Consider the following 23180-nt stretch of genomic DNA (forward strand, 5'->3'; position numbering starts at 1 on the left):
AAGAAAACATTTTCCCTGAAGATCTTGACGATGTGAGTATCAGAGACATTGGTGTTGGCACACACTGCAGTACAAGTGTGTGTGTGTGTGTGTCTGTGTGTGTGTGTATGTGCGCACGCGTGTGTGTGTGCGTGTGTGCGTGCATGTGTACGGTCTTCCTTGCAAAAGAGATTTCTATCTCAGTCTGACTTACCTAGACAAATAAAATTCTGTTTATTTACAGAGCTGAACATTTTCACAGTGCTTAGTTTGAAAACAGGATGTACAGTTATTAAAGTAGATATTAAAGTACCTTCCTCAGCAGTGCACTAGGTTCGAAAACCCAATCACTGCCTCACAGGGAATAGGTTTGGATCCCTTCAGGTGGTTTATTTTATCACATTGTCCTCAACTTTTACAGGGATTATGATTAGTTCTAAAAGACACTCCAGTGTGTTTCCTTAAAAAAATTAAAATCTTGTGAGTCATTCATGGCAAATCATTAAAGTAAGATTCTGAGTGAATGATACAGTCTCAGAAAGCACATTAGATTACTTGAAACCCAATTAACAGGACCCCAAAAATAGTACTGTTCTGAGACTGTTCTTCTTCTGGTGGGGGCATTTGCTTTGGAATTTCATGGTGTTGGTTGGGGAATATAAAATTAGATATGATAATGTACACTATTATGTATTCTGGTGTGTTGCCTAGGTGACAATGGGAACCTGATTATCTTGCAGGGCTCTTTCCTCTGCTGGAAGGTCAATGGTGTGCAGAAGGGTCAAGATCAGCTTGCCAATAACTGTTATCGCAATAACACAAGGTTATTGTTGGTCTGCTGCTTAGCCTATCCTACTGTCACGCATGAGTGATGGGTCTTTGGAACTAGCTAGGTTAAGAATCGTCATTTCTAAGTACTGCGGTAAAATCAGTGCTATCTTATGTTAAGACACAAAAATATTTTACCTCGAATACCAAATAACATTTGAAGTCGTGCGCCCCAAAATAATCGAAGTAATGTGATGCACTGCATGTGATTGCATTGTGTGCGCATTCGGCAAAAAAAAAAAAAACTCCCACCTGTTCATAGTCTGATTTTATATAGCCTACAGTTGTTTGGTCGGTATAGAGATTCACCATTCAAAATCGAATTTAGTCTAATTGAGTAGGCTACCAGGTTTAAAACGGGGGTACCTTGCGACCTAGAAGTAGCCTGTATCTAATTAGACACTGTTCTTTCAAATTCCTGCTGATTCTCGCGATAGGAGCTGTCGGGACACTCCTGCCGAGTGCCGATTTGAATTGCGCAGTTAGGAAGAGGGGCATTTTGTGTTTCATTCAAAAGCTAGAAGGATGGCTGACGTGATTCTGGAGTCTGAGGACAAACAAGAAGAAACCTGTGCGACCACAGAGGCCGAAAACGAACCGGTGCCGGAAACCACAAATGGCGAGAAAATGTACCTAGCATAACTAGAAAACTATATTTGGGTTTTTTTTTTCGCAGTCGGATAACGTTAGCATGTTGTTAGCTAAGATGGAGACTGGAATGGCCACTCATATTAGCCTAGCTAGCTAACGTTCGTGTTAGCATACCTTCGAAATGCCGGTTGCGAAGGCCTCCATAAGTCATGTTTTAGTTGTATTGTGTAACCAGCTGCATTGTTGACGAGTTATAACGTGAGGCATTTGCAACGTTAACTTACGAATTGGCTAGTAATTTCCACCCGTGTGTACAGTTAGCTAAAGCGCTAGCTAGGCGCAAGAGGTTAACGTAAGTTAATGGGTCTTCGAAACAATGCAATGGCAGAAACAATGGAAAGCTCCAAGCCACCTCTTGCCTGCAAAGTTTTAACAATCTTTTCGGCTTGTTACATGTGTATTTCGACTTGATGTTTCTTGTATTTGTGAGATACATCATAGAAAGCTGATCCGCTTGCGGTTCTTTGTTGATTTATTAGCATTTATCTGCTTTAAGGTACATCATCTGCTTGGCTAACTAATGCTAGCAGGACGCCTTGCAGATTACAATCTCGCCCCCTCCGCGTCGTTGCCGATAGCTAACTATTGCTAGGTAACCAGGGGCAATTTGCCATAAGCATCTTTGTATTTATTTAACGTTAGCTAATTTGCAATCGCTAATGGTACCTAACCCAATGGGCGTTTTGCGTCATTGTATAACATGTAGCATTCAACGGTTCCTTTTGGCTAAGTTAACTGAACTGAGTGTGGCGTTGTCTTTAACTTACAATATTGCCTTTAAATATTACACTGTTTTTTCTTAGCCTCAGTGATTCTGACGAAGCTCCACAGGAGAAATCGGAGCTGAAGGAAAAGACATCAGTTGTTAACAAGAAGTCAAACAGGTTTCAGCCCTACTCCAAAGACAAACATGCCGCCGACAGGAAGAGCAGCCAGAGAAACCGAGTGTTTATCAGCAATATCCCATACGACATGAAGTGGCAGGCCATCAAAGATCTTATGAGAGAAAAAGGTAAAGATATCGGAGACAAAGATTCCAGACAAGTTCCTCCTGTTTTAAGAGCGGTTTCATATGGGTTTGAGAGTATTCTCTGGAAGGTGGGCTTTGACACTGATTTGGTTCTAAAGATACTGTTTTGTCAGGTAGTTCTCATTGGATTTCTTCATTTAAAATTGGGCAATTGTCTGTGCCAATTCTGTCTTGGTAGGAATTATTGACCGAAATGTGTGTACCTACGTTTTTCAAAGATGTGTATATTATTTTACTTAAAGGTTTGTTTGTAGTATTGCTTAGCTCCACAATGTAACCACTCCGTGTTGATGTATTGCAGTCTTGTGTTTTTATTGTACCTGTTGTAAGGTGACACAAGCTTGTTTTTTCCTGAAAAATGAGCATATCGCTCTGATGCGCACTGCTTTTTTTCCAACTATTGGAATTTAGCTTCAATAGAAAATGTGTGTTCTTGAAAATGTTAAGGGGTGGATGGTCACCTTAAAACAGCTAAGTTGTATGGTCTTTGGAAACTTGTTTAATGATATGTTCCATACACTCAAGTTCTTATGTCCAAGGCTCTGCACAGCGGCATTTTCTGTCTGTGGTGGATGGATATGCCAGTCAATGAAGAGAGGGGCATGGTTTTGCCTGGTGGAATGTTCTGGTGGACTTCTGAAATAATGGCGTTTTCCTCCGTAGTGTTTGTGCCAAGGGGAAACGTTGGAGAGAGAACTGGCCTTTTAAACGCTGTTGTTTCTTTTGGTATTTTCCCTTTGTATGTCTCGTAGTCGGTGAGGTTACATACGTGGAGCTCTTTAAGGATGCTGAAGGAAAGTCCAGGGTAAGTGATATTTGGACGACTTGATGCAGAGGCGTTAAATGTCCTCTGTGCTTCTCATTATATCAAGTGTTTTACCAGGTAAATGCATTTCAGGCTGTTTTTGAACTGGAGAGAGCTTGTGGCTAGAGCCAGTTTCTGTTGGTTGTAGATTGACCTTTTTGACAGGGGTGGTTTGTTGAATATTCCTGTGATTTTTGGAAAATGTTAAAAAACAAAAATATATATGATTACATTTCCTTGAAGGAAATATTGTACTTTTATGGCAGTTTTCAATTGGTGGCTCAGTTTGGCTGTTTAATTAATCAATGGAAATGCACAGTGGACTTTTTTTGGTCAGGATTTGTTCCAAAGATTGACCATTAAAAAAAAAAAAAAATTGTGTGTTGATTTGATCAGCAGAAGGTATGTGAATGTTCTCTTTAAGACTGTCAATTTTCTTCTCAATCTAGAACCACTGGGTCTGCAAATGAATGCATCCTTCTAATGTTGCACAATGCATACACCATGAACATCAAGACAACTCTCGCAACTGCTTTTACTCACAATTGTTTAATTTCAAAAACACCTTTTTACTGACATTTCTGTTCACCTATCACAAATGATAAATGTTTTTCACAAGCAGTTATTTCAGTTTTCATTGCATATTTCTGCATTTAAGTAAAGTGTAAGTAAAATAATTCAGTATTTTCCCTCCACTGTTATTTTTCTGTTGTTTATGTTAATCTAATTGAGACCTATTTATTATATGCACAGTCTTGTTGGCCTTTTCTGAACCTGGAGATGGCAAAGGACAAAGAACAGTGGAAAAATTGAACCTGCTTCAAAGTTTCTCACTAGGATCATCGCAAATTTCTGACAATACAGTGTAATGTTTTAGTGACCTGAATTGTCAAGAGACAGCTGGAAACGCTTGAATTCAAAGTCTTGAGGTGCTAATCTTCTGTGCTTCTATCTTTCTTTCCCTCTGATGACGGTGTGCTCCTGGTTGCCCCATGGTGCTCCTTCAGGGTTGTGGGTACGTATTTATTTTTCCATTCCGGTTTTAATCCGTTTTCAGACAGAAATGCCACAGTGAAGTGATGCGGCGTACCTGTTCTAATGAATGCGTTTCACTCGGTCCAGTGTGGTGGAGTTCAGAGATGAGGAGTTTGTGAAGAAGGCGATTGAGCTGATGAATAAACATGATCTAAACGGCCGGCCACTGAACATCAAGGAGGTGAGTCAAAATCCGTATGTAATCCTTTTCAGGGAGTGAATGTCTTCTGAAGAGGGAATCCTTACGTCTGTGTGTGTCTGTTTCCAGGACCCCGATGGCGAGCACGCTCGTAGAATGCTGCAGCGTTCGGGAGGGATGTACCCGGGAGGCCGGGGTCAGGATGGGGGCATGAACATCCCTCCTTCCATTGCCAACAATCCCAACATCCCGCACGAGATCCTCAGCTCCCTGCAGGCCGGGCGGCTCGGCACCACCGTGTTCGTGGCCAACGTGAGTTTCGCTCTCCCTGTGTTTGGAGGTGGCCAGCGCTCGTGTGTTTGGAGGTGACCAGCGCCCGTGTGTTTGGAGGTGACCAGCGCTCGTGTGTTTGGAGGTGACCAGCGCTCGTGTGTTTGGAGGTGACCAGCGCTCGTGTGTTTGGAGGTGACCAGCGCCCGTGTGTTTGGAGGTGACCAGCGCTCGTGTGTTTGGAGGTGACCAGCGCTCGTGTGTTTGGAGGTGACCAGCGCTCGTGTGTTTGGAGGTGACCAGCGCTCGTGTGTTTGGAGGTGACCAGCGCTCGTGTGTTTGGAGGTGACCAGCGCTCGTGTGTTTGGAGGTGACCAGCGCTTGTGTGTTTGTTCACCAAGGGAAACGTGCATGGCGGGATGCTGCCTGTCTTGCACATGAACACAGGCTGCGGCTACACTGCATTGTACCAAAAACTGAGATTAGGTGAACGAGTTTCACCGTTTGTGACCAGATTTTCTCCTTGATCCTCATGAATCCAGAAATACGTCTTAAGTTCATCAACGTGAGATGTCGTCTGGTAGCTAAGTTACTAACCTCCATTTTGGATGAAAGCAGTACTTGTCAATTTTGAGACGCAAACCAGGATTTAACATTCGGGACCATCTCTGTCCTCCCCATCTTTTCTTCTCAGCTGGATTTTAAAGTGGGCTGGAGGAAGCTGAAGGAGGTGTTCAGCATGGCCGGGACGGTCAAGCGCTCCGATATCAAAGCGGACAAAGACGGAAAGAGCAGAGGGATGGGCACGGTGACCTTCGACCAGGCCCTGGAGGCTGTGCAGGCCATCTGTATCCTTCACCACACGGTCATCTGATGTTTGTTTCTGCGTTCTTTTAAGGCTAGCCAGATACATGACCGTGGCCAAGCGCTACCTAGAGGTATAGCCATACAGTCTGCTGCAAAAGGGTGGTGGGTTGGTTAGGGTCTTTGCTAGGGATGTGTGTGGCTTCATGAACCAAAAAATGGGACAGGCTAACATGCTAACAATGATGCACTGATTTTAACCTATGATTTGTATTCTGCTGTGGCACAAAGCAGTTTGATTGGTTAAAAATAAGTTTTTGATTTCCAGCCAAGATGTTGATATCCATTTAGGAGCCTCCCTCCGATGGCCCCAGAGGCCCAGTAGAGGTGGTCATGTGGGAAGTGATGAATCATGGGGGCTGGGTTGAGACTCATCACCACTCCTCAGGAGCCTCTGTTGGGTGTTAGTCATCGTGTGTGAGAAACTGCCTCTCTGCCTGAATGTGCTTCCTTGACTGTGATTCTAAGCTATGTTCAACGGACAGATGCTGTTTGACCGGCCCATGCATGTAAAAATGGTAAGGTTTTTCCACACCTGTATTCATTTTAAATTTACATTTTAGTAATTTGGCAGACGCTTTTGATCCAAAGCGGCTTAAGTGCATAGGTTCTTCCACAAGTTAAAGCATCACATCCATAACTAGTAAAATACACATGAAGCGCTGTTCGAAACAGAAATAGTCATCGTAATTTTTTATTTATTTATTTTTATTCTGTCTATAAACCACAACGTGCCAATTTCACAGCCTCAGATTATTGCTATTTAAGGTTCCGAGTACAGTATCTTATTACACGCTCGCACCTGGATTTGACCATTTCAGCAATAAGCGGTTGGTTATTGCTGAAATGAATGGCAAATGATGCCTTTGAAACAAAATGGAAGGAACTGTTCAGGACAAATGCGCAATGCGGAGAGAGCTTATCTGCTGCTTATACGTGCATTTGGCCATGGCTCAGAGTACCAGAAAACCCACTTGCTGACTGTCCCAGTTCAGTCTCCCAAAATAACAGCAGTCTTACCTGCAGAATGTGAAAACCAGTCAGAAAGTGGGATAGTTTTAGTCGCTGCACCAGGTTCTTGTTCCCTGACCCATCCGTGTCCCTGCAGGATGATAAGTCCATCCCCATGGATGACTTCCGCCCGGTGGAGAAAGCACCGCAGTTGCCAAGTGAGTCCCGCACCCTCCTTCCTGGCTTAGCCATTGGAATGCTTTCGGTCATCTGTGGCCAAAAAGGACTGTTGCCCTTGGCGACAGAAGTTGGGCCGTTTGGTGCTGAAGTGTGCGTGGAAGCTGAGTTATAATGCTGTTGTGCTTCTGCAGGGGGTCTCAGTGGGATTGGAATATAATGCTGTTGTGCTTCTGCAGGGGGTCTCAGTGGGATTGGAATATAATGCTGTTGTGCTTCTACAGGGGGTCTCAGTGGAATCGGAATGGGTCTGGGTCCAGGAGGGCAGCCGATCAACGCAAACCGAGTGGGCGGGGGTGGATCCATGGGCAACATGGGCCCTGGAGGTGAGTCAGAAGGCCGATCGCTAACTACGGCCTGGCCGATCGCCTGATGGGCGCGACCCCTTGGTGGCGGGCTCTGTGGCAGGAGGGTGCGAGGGGGGTTTGACCTGTTGTTGCTGCAGAAGAGTCTGATGTGAGATGAAGATGTTTTCTATATGTTGAAGTCCTATCTCCATTTTGGGGAGTTTGTCCCCAAGAGACCTTGAGGAGCTCTGCATTGGCCTACTTAGTCACAGCAGTACACCTTACCTCAGATGTGCACTATAATGTGGTCCTCAAATGGCCAAAAATTCTGTTTTGAGTTACCCAAAGATTTTAAAATGAATTCAGCCAATATGTGTTTAAAAAATTTTTTTTCAGGAGTGTGTGTATAATTTGGGCATGTGATATTTCCTGATGCACTGTGACCCAATGCTAGCTACCTTTTTGACCTAAATTCAAAGCTTCCATTTCAAATGCTATATTTTTACTCCAACCACCCTTCTGTGCGCTGACTCTGCTTCTGTTTCCAGGTATGGACGGGTCTGGATTTGGAGGAATGGGAGGAATGGGACGAATGGGAGGTTTGTCCCCCTTTTAAAAAAAAAAAGCTTTCCCCCTCCCTCTGCTCCCTTGGTTCTTGCACACTTGGTTATTGGTGTTGGCATAGATCTGATGCAGGGTTTAGCCTTCTCTCTGAATGCCTCGTGCACAGTGGAGGCGAGCTCCAGGGCTGGCTGAAAGACTGACAGTCTTTCTCTCCCCCAGGAATGGGCGGTGGTGGCTTTGGCATGGACGGCCTGGGCAACATGGGCGGATTCGGCGGCAGAGACATGGCCTCCATGGGCAGGATGGGGGGCAATGGTAAGTCCGGCCCCGTCTCTTCACGCCCGTGCAGTGAGCCTTCACCAGCTCCACAGTGGCTGCAGCCGTCCTGTGCGGTCAGTCATACACCCGTGTGAAGTAATTATCGACATCCTGTAGAAAGACTGACTGTGCTTGGTTGTGCCCTTGCCAGTTGAATGGCATGTCACTCAGCCAATCGGGGCCTCGCTCTAACTGGGGCAGCCTGTTAAAGTGCAGGAGGTGGGATCAGTGCTATGCTCCTTAACTACTGATTTGTTTCTTTTGCTTCTGGACAATCGACTAATTGGAAGCCTGGCCTACAATCTGGAAATACCAGATGAACCCGATAAAAAGTAGAGGAACTTATGTAGAGGGCTTAAGTTTATTATGCATTTAATTGATTTTCCATTTTATTTTTGCACACATGCAATCGGGTGAAGCTGACCGTTGTGTACAGTACTATCAGTTTATTCTTAGTCCTGATTATGGACCATATCTTGACGCAATTCACTCTTTGGACACAGGAAAGGGGGGGGGGGGGGGGGGGGAGATATTTCACAACCTTAAGCCATAGTCAATATAATCTTGCACATTGAGGTTCTATTATGTCCACACAGCAGTTCTATATGAAAGCGTTTTAATTTATATTATTAGTAAAAGTATTTATTTATTTTTTGCAAAGGTGTGGTTTCTGTTTGAATGCTGAACCAGAACATCATAGTCTGGTCCCGAAAGACTTATTATATTCACATATAAGACTTATAACCGTATAAAACTTCATTTATCATTTTAACTGGGATGTTAGGGTGATAAGCATTTTCACAAATTATTGGAAATTATTAAGAAACATTTTAAACTATTTTGCACTATTTTATGATAAGAATAACTTATGTTTGTTGCCCTTGTAATCTTTCAAAAAGAATGCGGTTCTTCACGCTAGTTTTCCCAGAGATGTGAGCATTTGAGAATAATGCCTCGATCAAAGGCGACCCTTTTGGATGATCATTGCTAAATTATTTCTCCATAACTGTAAAGACTGAAACTGAGGCTCCAGTTACCAAACAGACGGGTGAGGAATATGCCCATTACAAACGGGCCCGGCAGCCTGCTCTATTTGCAGTGGAATGATGCTCTGCTCTACTGTATGTCCCTCGGGTTAAGAGCATCTGTGAAGTGATTGTAATGTAATGCATTTCGGTTTCCCTCTGTGGTTAAATGGGGTCTGCTGAATAAATATGAAGTAATGGGACGATGAAAGCAGTTTCAGGATTGGCAGCCATTTGCAGCCCCGCTGTTGAAGGCCGCTCGTCTGCGGTGACAGGATGCTGACTTGTCTCTGCCCTAACAGGAATGGATGACTTCAGAGGAAACTCCGGAGCCGGAATGGGCGCAATGAGTCTGGGTGCGGGCATGGGAGGCGGCAATATGGCAGGTACTGTGCAGAATCGCTTGCGGCTGTTAGGAAGTGGTGATGCCATGTTTCTGCAGGGTGGATATGCCCTCCATTTTGTCTCCTGTTTGCAGAAGGGGTTAACACCTATTTAGAGTGTGGATGGATAGATTGATGGATGGATGGATGGATGGATGGATGGAAGAATGAACTGGTGAATTAACACTCAGTGACTGAATAGTCTTGCTTGTTGAAGATTCTCCAACGGGGAAGCAGGTCGGCTGGCCAACCGAGTGATACATTTTCACATTAGTGTGCTGGTGAAATGTCTGTAAATACAGTGAACTCACATTAATTTAATCTTTATTTCCCCAGATATGTTTCGCTCAGGAATGAGTGACTTTGGGAGAAATGACATGGCAATGAACCGTGGGTTTGGGGACTCTTTCGGAGGAATGGGTAAGAACCCTCCAGGTGTGTGTGTGTGTGTGTGTGTGTGTGTACGCATGCCTGTCGCGATTGCATGCGTCATCCATCACACCAATAGCAAGATTACAAATCTGAAGTCCAAAAAATGCAGCAGTAACCGCTAAATTGAGCTACTCTGAAAACGTGGTGATCTGATGCCTGCTTGTCCGGCTGAGCTGCTTGTATGGACTGTGCCGGCTGGTTGGCTGACTGCAGGTGAATTCTCTTTGTCAGGTGGAATGGGCGGATTTGGCATGGGTAATGCTGGCATGGGCCCCAATGGATCTGGATTAGGTACATGATCATCACTTTTGCCATCGATACACATCTGCTAACACCTCGCTCTGCTGCTGGAGGGGCCCGCTCAACGGCTCCAGCTTTGCGCCTGAATTTCAAACCATTTCACAATGCGTGTGCCCCTTCCTGCACCCCCCCTCTAACGCCTGCGTGACTACTGGGGGCTGCGGGCTCGCCTGGGCCGTGACTGGTGCAGATGGGGTGGCGTTGGTGGCTGGAAGCGGACCCCGCAGTCTCCCGTGTGTGCAGAGCGCGGGTCTGAGCTGTGCCCTCTCCTCTGCCAGGCGCCGGGATGGGGAACATGGGCCTGGGCTCCAGGTTCGACCGGATGGGCGGGGCCATGGACATGAGCCGCGGGTTCGGGGGCTTCGGAGGGGGCATGTCCGACAGAGCGGCAGCGGTGAAGGCCGGCTGCCAGATCTTCGTGCGAAACGTACGTGTCCTCGCCACACAATCCTCACTTACTCTGCTTCACAATTTAAACCGTATGAAGCAAATGTGCTGCAGCACATTTTGTGTGAGCTTTATAGAAGGCAAAAATGGCTTTATGGCTTTATTAATGGCGTATTCATTTGACCCTTTTATTTCAGCTGTCTTATGACCTCACCTGGCAGAAACTGAAGGAAAACTTCAGCCACTGTGGTAAGATGAATTGCGACGCGTTTCCGAATAATTGTTAAAGGGGGGGGCCTTGACGGTGCAGTCTATACATCCAGAAAAGTTTTGCTGAGCTTTGCCAAGTTTTATTGGCATCTACTGCAGCTCACCCTGATGCAATGGACCTCAATGGGACCATATTTTTGTGGGGCTCAATGCGGCAAGAATTGAAATGCGTAAAAAAAAACTCAAGAGAAATGCTTCTTTCCAAATATAATGCCGTGGTGCCTCATGAACATTCAGAGAGCTTAATTTGTGCAGTTTTATGGAGAACTACTGCTTCTACCAGTGTGCCAAATGTGTTCATCCGCTGTCAGCAAAATCACAATATGGTAAGTTTGTAGCCCGGAAGTGAGCTTTTTTGAGCCGTAGATTTCCACTGCTTTTGTCCCCATAGAGTTTTGGATTTATGCAGAAAGGTCTAAGGTCTGTAGTCAACATAGGCCTAAGTAAGTTTCACATTTTCTTCTGCGACCCGTTTTCATCTCCACCATGAATTTGGAAGCTGTTTTGTGCTTTAAAGTGTGCTTGAAGCTACAACAAAGTCTTATTCTACCAACGTCATGTCATGTTATGTCCCGACTTCAAGTTTCATAGTTTAGTTTTGAGATGCTGCTCCAACATTTGCCCCGATGCTGTACTTCGGTAGAAATAGTTATCAATGGAACCATGCACACATTAATCTCTGTGAATGTTTAACTGACTGTGGCATTATATTTTGGAAAGGGGCCTAGCTGTTGAGGTTTTTATTTTTTTATTTTCATGGAAATTATCACACTGAACACACCACGAAAGTGTTCCATTGTGGTCTATTGTATCTGGATGAGCTGCAGTAAATCATGAAAATTCAGCTGAGATTTGACAAGTTATCTGGATTGGATACATCATACTTTAATATGCAAGTGGGAAGGCCTTAATAAAATATTTGGGTCAACTGCCCTTTCGTGTTTCCCAAGTCATTGCATTGCGCTCGTTAGCGGTCGCCGTTAGCGTTCGAGTGCCTGCTGTTCGGTACAGAAAGGCCTGCCTTGCCTGTGTTTCCAGGTCAGGTGATGTTCGCGGAAATCAAAATGGAGAACGGGAAGTCGAAGGGCTGCGGCACGGTCCGCTTCGACACCCCGGAGAGCGCGGAGCAGGCCTGCAGGCTCATGAACGGAACCAAGATCAACGGGAGAGAGGTGGACGTCCGCATCGACCGGAACGCATGAGGGCGGCCGCGCTGCGCCCCAGGGCCTGCTCCGGTTTTGTTTTAAAAACAGTTCGCACCCCGCAAAGCATTCAGTCAAGTCCCAAATGATGTCACCAGCCTGTCACTGGATTAGTTTGTGTACCGTTACTTTTTTGTTTTTTTGTAAACCATTTTTAATTTGTGGGTCACCGGTTTATTTGAATAAATAAGCTTTTTAAAAATTTAACTGGATCCTTCATTTATTTTCCTGTAAGGTTGAGTTAATTTTAGATTGGCCTCCAACTGGCTGGTGCCACAGTGCAATTTGTCTTGGCAAAATCAGTGTGCTCATAACTTTTGAGAATTTTGACACTTGCAACTATAGAAATGTGATTATTTGCGTGTTTGCTATATTGATCGCACTGTTGGCATCTACGTTATTTGTACAGTTGTGAAATATTTCATAACCGGTATGTGAACCTTGTCAACCTACCCCACTTTTCTAAAGTTAAAGCAATTGGCTGGAGAGTAGGTAGTAACTGGGTAATAACCATAAACAAATGAATGTATGTCCATTTTTACTTTAATAGTAAAAACAGTTTGATATAAAAATGACAGTTGAATTGTTGACAGTTGGGTTTTGAAACAATTTAACAATATATATATATATATATAAACCTGGGGAGGAAAAAGTGTGATCAATGTGAAGATTACCGGTAAGTGACTGGTACGTGTTGATGCTTCTCTCGGGGGACAAACAAAATATCATTCTTCAAGCCTGTTCTACCCTGTTCAACCTGGAGCTTGGATGGACCTTGTACGGGTGTGTTAAATGCACCCTGCAGATTTCCTGCAAGTCACACACAGAGGCAAGTGGAAAGTTTTGAGGTTTGTCTTTATTACCCTGTCTTGCGGCCCTTCCTGCTCTGGCCTGTTCCGCAGCCCCGGTGTGGACTAAGCTGCCGTTAGAGCGCTGAGGTGAAGCGGGTGTGGAGTTGATGAGGCCAGCTGAAGCCCGTCGGCCGTGTCCCGCGCGCGGTTCAGTCGTCACAGGACCGCACCGGGCTGTTCCCGATGATGCCCAGCTCGTACAGGATGGACAGCGTGGCGAACAGCAGGTACAGGACCAGGCTGGACACGCCCAGCTTCCAGTCCAGCCTCCAGCCGTTCAGGTGCACGGCCACGAAGAGGAAGACGATGGAGAGCAGGAGGGTGCAGGCGGTGTAGATCAGCCCCGTGCTGTTCACCTCCACGGGAGAGGACGTGTCCACGAACACCGTCTTTATGAACCAGGGGAGCCCCAGGCACAGCATGTCGAACACGTTGGACCCCACTATGTTGGACATGGCCATGTTCGCCTTGCCTACAGGGAAGCGGGAATGCGCCTATCAGAACGCGTGTTGTGCATCACATGACCGATGCCACTTAAAATGGAAGGATGGTTGTATTTTGCTCATACCTTCTCTGGCCACCATCACACTGGCCACCGTGTCAGGGATACTCGTACCTGCTGCCAAGAGCGTGAGACCCATCACCGTGTCTGGAACCCCCAGGGTTACTCCTGTTAACGGTTAAACACAGCACAGTGTCATGCCAGTGTGGTTGGAAATAGCGACTCCAAACTTTGCTTGTGGAGCTGATTCACAGATCTTTACTTTGAGAGGCTCACAGAAAGTGGGACCATTTGGAATGCATAAAGATCAGTGGTTTAAGGTTTTTTTTTCTTTTCTTACAAGGACCGTATGTAATAATTGTGTATATTTGTTCTTTAAAACATGAACTGCCCTTTGGCATCTCAACTCTGCCTCAGATTCGTATTGAGCCTGGCTTCACGCGGTCTAAGTTGAACGAGTTCAAAGCTATCACGTATGGGATCAGAGGGAAAACTATGCAGTCCCTGGCTGACAGGCACGAGAGGGGAGCAGCCTTTCCTGGTGAATGGAGGGGGGGGGGTGAACGCGTAGTAACGTTTCCCTTGCCTTCCCATGTGAGTCTCCGTGAGCACTGGTTGGATAATAATCCTATTATGCTCCACCGTGACTCCTGCCGTCACATGGTATCCCATGAGGCCGAGCAGACCTTAATCCTACACTAACCAACTCGGGACGAAGGCCCGTGCTAATCCCCCAGGACATAACAATGGCATTTCAAGAATTCGGATCCAAACATGTGACTTCTTGAACCCTCAGCTCCCAAAAATTCCCCGAAGGTATTCCCTCTACCCAGATCCTGTGATTTCTCCTTGCACTGCTGGTGGGAAAGAGGTCTGTTGAATACCTACATGTTTCTTTCCTCCCACCATTGCAGTTTCATAATAAAAAAGATTAGAAAAGGCAGGCAGGTTGGTTTGAGAGACATGGAATCCTAAAGCCTGTTGAGGACACCAGCTGACACAGATTTGTACAGGCATGTAGGTTTTTTGTTTTAAAGATGTGGAGGTTTTCTGGCTTCATTTATATTGTTTTGGTGCTGGAAATAAATGACAACAGTATGTAGTGCATTTACCCTCTACAGCGACCATCCAAACCGGTATGTAGTGTATTTACCCACTACAATGAACATCCACACCAGTATGTAGTGTATTTACCCACTACAGTGAACATCCACACCAGTATGTAATGTATTTACCCACTACAGTGAATATCCATACCGGTATGTAGTGTATTTACCCACTACAGTGAACATCCACACGGGTATGTAGTGTATTTACCCACTACAGTGAACATCCACACAGGTATGTAGTGTATTTACCCACTACAGTGAACATCCACACTGGTATGTAGTGTATTTACCCACTACAGTGAACATCCACACCAGTATGTAATGTATTTACCCACTACAGTAAACATCCACACCAGTATGTAATGTATTTACCCACTACAGTGAACATCCATACCGGTATGTAGTGTATTTACCCACTACAGTGAACATCCACACGGGTATGTAATGTATTTACCCACTACAGTGAACATCCATACCGGTATGTAGTGTATTTACCCACTACAGTGAACATCCACATGGGTATGTAGTGTATTTACCCACTACAGTGAACATCCACACTGGTATGTAGTGTATTTACCCACTACAGTGAACATCCACACCAGTATGTAATGTATTTACCCACTACAGTAAACATCCACACCAGTATGTAATGTATTTACCCACTACAGTGAACATCCATACCGGTATGTAGTGTATTTACCCACTACAGTGAACATCCACACGGGTATGTAGTGTATTTACCCACTACAGTGAACATCCACACAGGTATGTAGTGTATTTACCCACTACAGTGAACATCCATACCAGTATGTAGTGTATTTACCCACTACAATGAACATCCACACCAGTATGTAGCATATTTACCCACTACAGTGAACATCCACACCAGTATGTAGTGTATTTACCCACTACAGTGAACATCCACACCAGTATGTAGTGCATTTACCCGCTACAGTGACCAGATTAATTCAGGTAATTTTAGACACTTAAGTTTCTGAGTCTGCCCTAACCAGTCTTAAGACTTGTGGTGAGGGCAGACTCAAAAACTCAATTCACAAATAAGTGTCCCAAATTGCCTGAATTCACCCTAAGGTGTATTTACAGTGAACATAGTATATTTACCCACTACAGTGACCATCCACACCAGTATGTAGGTGAAGGCTGAGATCCACAGTGCGGACATAAGGAATGTCAGCATAAAGCAGCGCTTCCAGAACCTTCTCCGGCAGTCTGGCACGGTCAGGTACAGCAGCAGGATGGTTGGCAGTGACAGCACCCACAAGATTCTCTTCAGGTCATTCTCTGGCATGGCAAAGACGCTGCGGTGATCCGCTGCAGACGGAAAAAAAACTACAGCTTCAACTGCAGCGCTCCGACAGGTCATTTCCTCATTTTTAAGTGCTGTGTGTTTTTGAAAAGAAATTCACGATAGTCTCTTTATTTGAAAATAACGTTGTTTATGAAAATGTGTTAATTGCAGCTATGAATTTCTACACCAGGACGTGTTGTCCCAAAGGGCTTACTTGCTTATCTTGCTTTTATATCAGTAAATTGATTACGCTGGATGAGAAAGTTGTTAAGTACGTGAAAACGTTCTCTCTAAATGTAGTATTGATGATAAGCGTATTTGCTGAGTGTGGGGGCATAACAAACTACCGTGTCCTCAAAATATGTAGTGTCTACCAAATATACTGCAGGCTGCATGACATATTACCCATGCTATTTTTCAACAGTACAGCAGAAGTGTCCTGAAAAGCCCCCACCTCTTCCTCCATGATCCATTGGACTATAATTGGCACAACAGCTAATCGGCGTGAACCCAAATTGGGTGATGCGGTTTTATTGGTTGTCACGGTGATATTTTTGGCTGTGTGACTGGCGGCTCACCCTCGGCGATCTCGTTGAGCCCGTGCAGGCTGAGGGAGAGGTGCGAGTAGCCCGAGTCGTCCTGGAAGATGCCGCTGTCGGTCCGCGAGCGCTGGTGCGTCAGCAGGCTGCTCTGCTCGTTCCAGCCGATCAGGGGCTGGTGCTCGCCGCTCTCCTCCATGGCCTTGGTCAGACAGCCGCAGCAGGGGCTGAACTTGCGCATCATGTAGCCGTTGATGCGGAGGTCGAAGCACAGCACGATGATGTACACCCCGTACACCAGCAGCAGGCACGCCGCGTCGTACCTGGACGCAGGAGGACCGCGGTAAATGGTAAATGACTGGCATTTATATAGCGCCTTTATCCAAAGCACTGTACAATTGATGCTTCTCGTTCACCCATTCACTCACACACCAACGGTGATTGGCTGCCGTGCAAGGCACCAACCAGCCCGTCAGGAGCATTTTGGTGTTAGGAGTCTTGCTCAGGGACACTTCGACACAGCCGGGGTGGGGGATAGAACCGGTGACCCTTTCGATTGCCAGACAACTGCTCTTACTGCCTGAGCCAATGTCGCCCCCGTGGTCATGGAAAGAGACAAGGGAAGTCCAGAGCCTGACCTGCGTTTAATATCAGAGTGTAGTGATGACTGCCACTATTATTAATCAGTTTCCGGAACCTCTCTGTGCTTCATGTCAACTAAACAAATGGCCAGTCTGTTTAGGAGTGAACCAACATACTGAAGCCCAAGAGCAACTATCTGTAGCCCTGATTAATCTGAGAATAGAATAAAGTGTTTCATCCACAAAGGGGCAAGACGTAAATGAGAAGGGAACTTAGTTGGCTTTTGCTTGAAGAGGACTGCACTTCCATAAAAAAGTATTGCGCTTCCATAAAAAAACTAAATAGGCTATATATATACCGAAACCGAGGGCTTGTTGTTTGTTTGGGGGAATGGCGCCGCGTGAATGTGTGTCGGCTTTCGGAGTGGTTCAATAAAACCCGGCCATGTTGTGATCTTTATCAGTACTGAGGAAGTCGGGAACAAAGAGAGAGACTTACCAGTACACCTTGTTATCGGAGATAATGGCAATCACAGCCGCGACGCTTATCGCATATGCAATGCAGTCTCGGAACAAAGGCCAGCAGGTAAGCCGTCCAACCTGCCGAGGATGTTCGCAGAATTTTAACATGGGGGAGGATGTAAAGAGACTTTTACAATTCCTGGCCTTGCGACATTTCTAACAGAGGAGATTCAAAATCACAAGGAAAGAGACGCATGATCCATCAATCACATTGTCACTGGTTTTCAGTTGTTGTGACACAGTTATAAATTCCACTTGTAAACATAAATGTGAAATGGCCTCCCATTTTATCTGCCATGTGATAGCACATTCCAGATGAGTCACAGTGAAGGTGAGAAGAACTGGACAATATTTAACACTCATCTCACTGTTATTTAGCATAAAGGCTTGAGCCCAAATTTGTAAGTGCCAACCTAAACATTACATACCACAGAGGTGAGGAGACCGCAGGCTGCACAAATGCCAAGAAGGTTGTAGACCGCAGAACCCACTATAGTGCTGATCCCAATGTCTCCCTTTGTGACAAACACTCCTGTGGATGAATGAGTGAAGGAACAATGTATTATGAATACAATTAGTGCAATATTACCACACAGCAAAACATTCAGCATAGAATCTTTTTAAATGAATACATTGAATTCCTCTGGAGTTTGCGGGGTTCCTATTGGACTCGTACACAATAAAATATTTAATGACAAATCTTGAGTGAATGGACCGAGGACTCGTGCACTTAACCCCCTTAAGTCTCAAAGGCCTGTGAGGGTTTTTTTTTTTGCATTCATCTCTTGTCTGAGTGAATATAATAAGAGGAAGACAGTGGAAACACCGTTGAAAATAATATGGTGTTGATGTAATTTAGTAATCAAAATGCAGGATTTTACATCTCAAGTGTTCGGTTTGGAAAACTGCCTAGACATAGATTAGAAAAAACAATGCAGAATGCTCATTTTTAAAAGGACAATATCACAAAAAGATTTGTCCAGGATTGTGATTTGGCTCAATTGTGTTTCTCAGGGCACCAGCCACAGCTACAATAATCTTTATCCAGTCAACTGAAAATATTTTCAGTGAGAAAAAAAGCTTCCATTTTCACTGCGTTGAGCTTCTGTAACTTTGTTTGAGTAATATTTGCAGTAATTCTGACTCTTGGAAACTAGAAGAAACTTTCAGAAGAGTTGGATATGTAATTCTTAAGCTTGTGTCAAGAAAAGGGACTATACTTAAGGGGCTAAAGTTGAATCAACACTGGACATTTTACTGTGCACGAGCGGACTTTACTCTTTGAATTTTGGTATGCGTGTGTATTAATTGCACTTGAAACAGGAACTCTCAGTAATTGTTCATAAGATCTTTTATATTCGCTGGTTTAGCCGATGCTACTCAAGTCAGTCTCGTTTTTAATGCGCATACTCTGGTTAACTGAGTGTATAACGGGGCCACAAGCCCGTGCAAATGCAGCTGTTACGAGTCGACAATCGGTAGTATGAGGCAACATTCGACAAGATTATTACCTAAAAATGCGGTGACTAGCTCTGGTGCTGAGCTCCCCGCAGCCATAAAAGTTGCACCTGCGACGTCTTGAGAAAGCCCGAGACCTATGGAGGAAAAGTACGGCCTGTGTAAGCAACGAACAACCAAACGGACACATTGATGAGAATGTCCTGTCAGGTTACGGCCATAAAGTGCGTCAATCAATAGCCCATTTTAAATAGGTACTTACGTTCACTGATAAGCTCGAGAGACGGCAGGAAGTAATCATCGCACACGATCGATACTGCCAGAAACATGTAAAAAATAATTATAAAATATATAATAATCCCGCCGTCCTTCCTTTCCTGTTCAGTGAAGAACCCTTCTGGAAATTCCGAAGATTGGGGTTGTACGCATTGTGTTTCATTTTCTGTAAGGACAAGAGGGACGTACCATAGACTAAATTATAAAAATAAGAGATTGTTATGAAAAGTAGTAGAAGACTCAACACTTGAAAAACTCCATTAAGTCTACCTCGCGGTAATACATGACAATTACTATAATAATAATACTAATAATAATAAAATAAATCTCTAACATAAACTGAATTAACGATTACTTTAAAAACGAGTCTACTTTAAAGAACGAAATAACAGTGATACAATTATCAACGCAGCTGAATATACTGACATCAGACAGCGAAACAAAAACAAGTAGCCAAATAAGCTAATGGAAAAAAATACCGACGTTGACCTAACCATAAAGCTAACAGCTTTAGCAACGACTGCAGTCCCCATCGAATCATATTACACGATTCCGAAACCACCTGCAATCAAGTGACACTCACCCAAATCCCGGCGACTTCTCGGAAAACTAAGCTCTTGAGAAGATGCTGCAACTTTGAATATTAAGTGGACCGCACTGTATATGAGAAGTAGCACTAAAGCGATGTAAAATAAAACTTCTTTCCTTTTCTTCCTCTTGTGCAAAAATGTGTTTTTATCCATAGTCCCTGGATTCAAAAACATGGATGCTATGAAATGATGGGGAAAGTCATGAGACTTACTCTAAGCCAGCTAAAACCCAAGGTTTGCCTTCGCCATAAGCCTCTCAGAAATTCTCATTCACCTCTCAGGCTATTTCTACGCAGGCTGCAAGATAAATGACTTTTTAACAAGAAACCCATCCCTTAAAACGAAATGAGGGGGGAAAACTTATGACAGGGGATCACGGGATTAAAGTATTCCTAAGTAGGCCTACGCTATTTCTTGCCCTGGGCCAATTAGCGAACTTCTCATCACAGGATGTGAAAGCAGTCGAATGGAACGATTGTGATGATACGATTCATGGCACAAATTTAATAATACAACGAGAATAACACCAATGTAAAATATAACGCACTGATAATTACTTCTGATAATTAATTCTCACTCAAGATCCGGTACTCCATTCCGCATGAGCCAACGGTTACATATTCGGACACGGATTCATGTCATTGTATTGACAATGAGGAGGAATGAATGACACAAAATTTAATAATCTAGTTAACAGCCCGATTTCTTGTTATCTCAAGTAATTGACAACTGCTGACATGCAATTTTGCTGCTGCTGCTACTCGTCTACGACTGCTACTGCGAGTCTAGTGTTGCTGCTGCGTCTGCTAATAATAATAGTAATAATAATAATAATAATAATAATAATAATAATAATAATAACACATCCTTATGAAGAAAGTTCTTCTGGCTAATATATCATTATAATATAATATTATTAATTGAACAAAAAAAGCAACAATAACCTTATATTAGTTTATCAATCTGAGACTATGTTTAAACCAGCCATATTTTTCCTAACGTTTTATCTGGGCTCTATTAACATTACATTGTTGACAGAATGCTGTCGTCTGATTGCCTGTCAGTCACACGAATTTACACCCACAGTGTAAACTTTGCAAGTGGAAATCGGTAGCCCAAATCATTTTGGGTAGGGGGTGTGTGTCTGTTGAACTTCCAGGTCATGTTCGAGCATGTCCAAAAGACCACAACGTTGGGAGTACCTGTTCTCTGGAGAATTGCCGAATTATAGGCTATATTTCTTTCCGCGTCTGACCAATCAATTGGTTACCATTCCCAGATATATTTGTAAAAGGAAAAGCATATTGTGGGTGAGTAAAGTTGACTGTTGCATAAATTGCATGATTAAATGTATCCGTGCACTTGGGTTTCAGAACTGCAGCCGACTAACACGCAATAAAGCCAAATATTCAGTGTGGGTGAAGAAAATAGGCCTCGTACAAGTTAGACAAGATGTGCTTACTTTATAATATTTTTTTGCATATTCGGATATTAGGCTAATTCGTATTTATAATTAAATAAGACCTAATTTACAAGGAAGAACATTTGAATGACTTGCTGTAACTATATATGGTTTACGGTTTTGTTATCATTAAAGGAACAAAAATATGTTTGTGGAGTTTTATTACCTGTATTTTACTGTCTGTGTCAAATGCAGGTGAGATTACGGGTGCTATGTTGTTTTGACCTCTTGTGTTCTGTTTGAATAGCCACGCATTTATTGGTATAGCCTAATTTAGAGCACGGAATTGGATTGCGTTGATAGTGAATTATCATCGAGAGATTTGTGCAGTTGACACTATGCGTTTATGTGCATTCAATAACATAGTCCACTTAATATATGATTTTCCTTCCGATGCCATATGTTGTTGCCAATTAGGCTACATATGGAGTGTCAGCTTTGCTGAGTTTGAATGACTTAAATTATTGTCGTAATTTGTACCAGCTGCTATTTTAAAGCACGTTTACGCGTGTAGGTTTATATGGTCTCAATGAAACGGACGTCAATGAAACTTCACGTGCCAAAATTTAGTTCATTGATGCACAAGGGCCGATCCGTTTCAGGATGTTGTGCCTTAAACGTCTGCTCAGTGCTTAATTCCTCTGCTCGTATGCTTAATTATTTAATTAGCTAAATCATATCTTGTCATATCTTGATCTTACATTTCTGACGATATTATTGTCAGAACCATCTACAACCGCAGTACCTCTACAGCCCCAGACTGCAAGTGAATAAAGAATTTACTGTACTGTAATTTAAGTACAGGAGTGAACCAGCATTGTCGTGCAGAAAACAGCACGCAGGTCCGCCTTCTAGGACCAGAGTGCGCCCCCGTTTGGACCAAGTGCCACACGGATGTAGGTAACTATCCAGCAGATGGCAGCAATGGTCCGTCTCAATGCATCCCATTTCCGCTGTCGAATATTTGTCTTCTTCACGCTTTATCCTGTTCTTCAATCTTGGGTTACTTATTTCCTCCTTTTATTCCATAAAGTCAAGTTCCTTTTTTACTTCTGTTGAAATAATTCGCTGGTCAATAGTAATTTGGATTAGTGAAGCAAATGTATTGGTAGCTTTTACATTTGGTGATTTATGTACAGTATTTGCAAACGTAACGATAAATCAAAGACTGGTTTAATTAAGAAGGGCATCGGATTGCCTGTGTTGACATTGAAGTTCTGTTTGTAGCGCATGTACATTGTTTACGAAACCAAATGCTTGTGTGATTTATCTTATAGCCTTTGTTTTCATGTGCGCTTTTCCAAAAGTGCGGTTCACTTTGAAAACATTTTGAATGCACTGAAACACAAGGCCAAACAAACTGACAACTGTTTTCCATTTTGTTCACTTCAGAGAAACATCACATTTGAGAGGAGGCAATCAAACCCCCTCCCCCTCATCCAAGTGTTCCATTACACCATTGAAAAGGAGGAAAAAACGCGTTCGTAACAGATTTACTGTATGAAAGATTTAGAGCAAGGTTAAGACTCAATTAAACAAGACTGTTTACAGCACTGTCTGTTCAGGCCCAGTGCTATTAAATATGTATGTACAGAGTCCAAATGGGTTTTTGGTTGACCTGGCAGGAGATGTAGGCTGTCCCTCAGTGTTTTTTGCGGAGCTGAGCGCGAGGCCCTGAAAAAGGGAAGAAGTGGAGTGGTTTAAATTTCCTCCGACTGTCGAACAGCAGCGTTTCTTTGTGTGGAGCTGGGAGAAGGAACGGCCCCTTACCCTTCGAAGTGAATACGTGCAAACTGCGAAGAAAACAAATATTTACTTGCATTTAGTGATGCTGAAAAAAGTTTCATGCATGCATTTGGGGGCTACATATGATTGCTTTCCACAACATAGGCTGCTATGAAGTTATTTATTTTACCAAAAGAACAGCCTTCAGATTCAAAAAGAAAAGTAGACAAGAATGTTACTGACTCACTCAGAAACATTCCGTTTTATGAGTATTTTTAATTATGTTTCAAATGTTGATG

At 43.8% G+C, this 23180-nt stretch overlaps 2 protein-coding genes and 1 long non-coding RNA gene across 6 annotated transcripts in view; 2 read left to right on the top strand and 1 right to left on the bottom strand.

Annotated features, from left to right (window-relative positions):
- Window positions 1-1179: 1179 nt before the first annotated feature.
- Window positions 1180-12164, top strand: LOC133111899 (myelin expression factor 2-like). Of its 2 annotated transcripts, XM_061222536.1 has the most exons (18): window positions 1180-1436; window positions 2262-2470; window positions 3241-3293; window positions 4301-4308; window positions 4416-4509; window positions 4597-4779; window positions 5432-5585; window positions 6070-6119; window positions 6710-6770; window positions 7014-7115; window positions 7625-7675; window positions 7860-7955; window positions 9286-9369; window positions 9703-9786; window positions 10030-10089; window positions 10377-10525; window positions 10683-10734; window positions 11794-12164. In XM_061222536.1, exons 1-18 carry the CDS (start codon window positions 1333-1335, stop codon window positions 11955-11957), a joined length of 1758 nt encoding a protein of 585 aa, XP_061078520.1. In that variant the 5' UTR covers window positions 1180-1332; the 3' UTR covers window positions 11958-12164. The 2 variants fall into 2 exon arrangements, with proteins under 2 accessions (XP_061078520.1, XP_061078519.1); XM_061222535.1 differs by lacking the exon at window positions 10030-10089 and having other exon boundaries at window positions 3241-4308.
- A 631-nt stretch (window positions 12165-12795) lies between these two features.
- Window positions 12796-20078, bottom strand: LOC133111739 (sodium/potassium/calcium exchanger 5-like). The gene is made up of 9 exons (XM_061222302.1): window positions 19688-20078; window positions 19091-19270; window positions 18882-18965; window positions 17799-17902; window positions 17348-17448; window positions 16307-16590; window positions 15542-15751; window positions 13377-13478; window positions 12796-13280 (listed from the first exon to the last, which is right to left on the bottom strand). The coding sequence occupies exons 1-9, from the start codon at window positions 19866-19868 to the stop codon at window positions 12958-12960; spliced, it is 1569 nt and encodes a 522-aa protein (XP_061078286.1). The 5' UTR covers window positions 19869-20078; the 3' UTR covers window positions 12796-12957.
- Window positions 20079-20846: 768 nt separating this feature from the next.
- The window catches only part of LOC133111350 (uncharacterized), an 83333-nt gene continuing 80999 nt past the window's right edge, over window positions 20847-23180 (top strand). For 2 of the 3 annotated variants that reach the window (XR_009704984.1, XR_009704986.1), the window contains exon 1: window positions 21699-22056. This is a non-coding gene — a long non-coding RNA (uncharacterized LOC133111350). Of the gene's footprint in view, window positions 21005-21698; window positions 22057-23180 lie in introns of those variants that run through there. The other variant, XR_009704985.1, reaches the window with a different exon arrangement.

The sequence above is a fragment of the Conger conger genome, chromosome 15, assembly GCF_963514075.1.
Source record: "Conger conger chromosome 15, fConCon1.1, whole genome shotgun sequence".
NCBI lineage: Eukaryota > Metazoa > Chordata > Actinopteri > Anguilliformes > Congridae > Conger > Conger conger.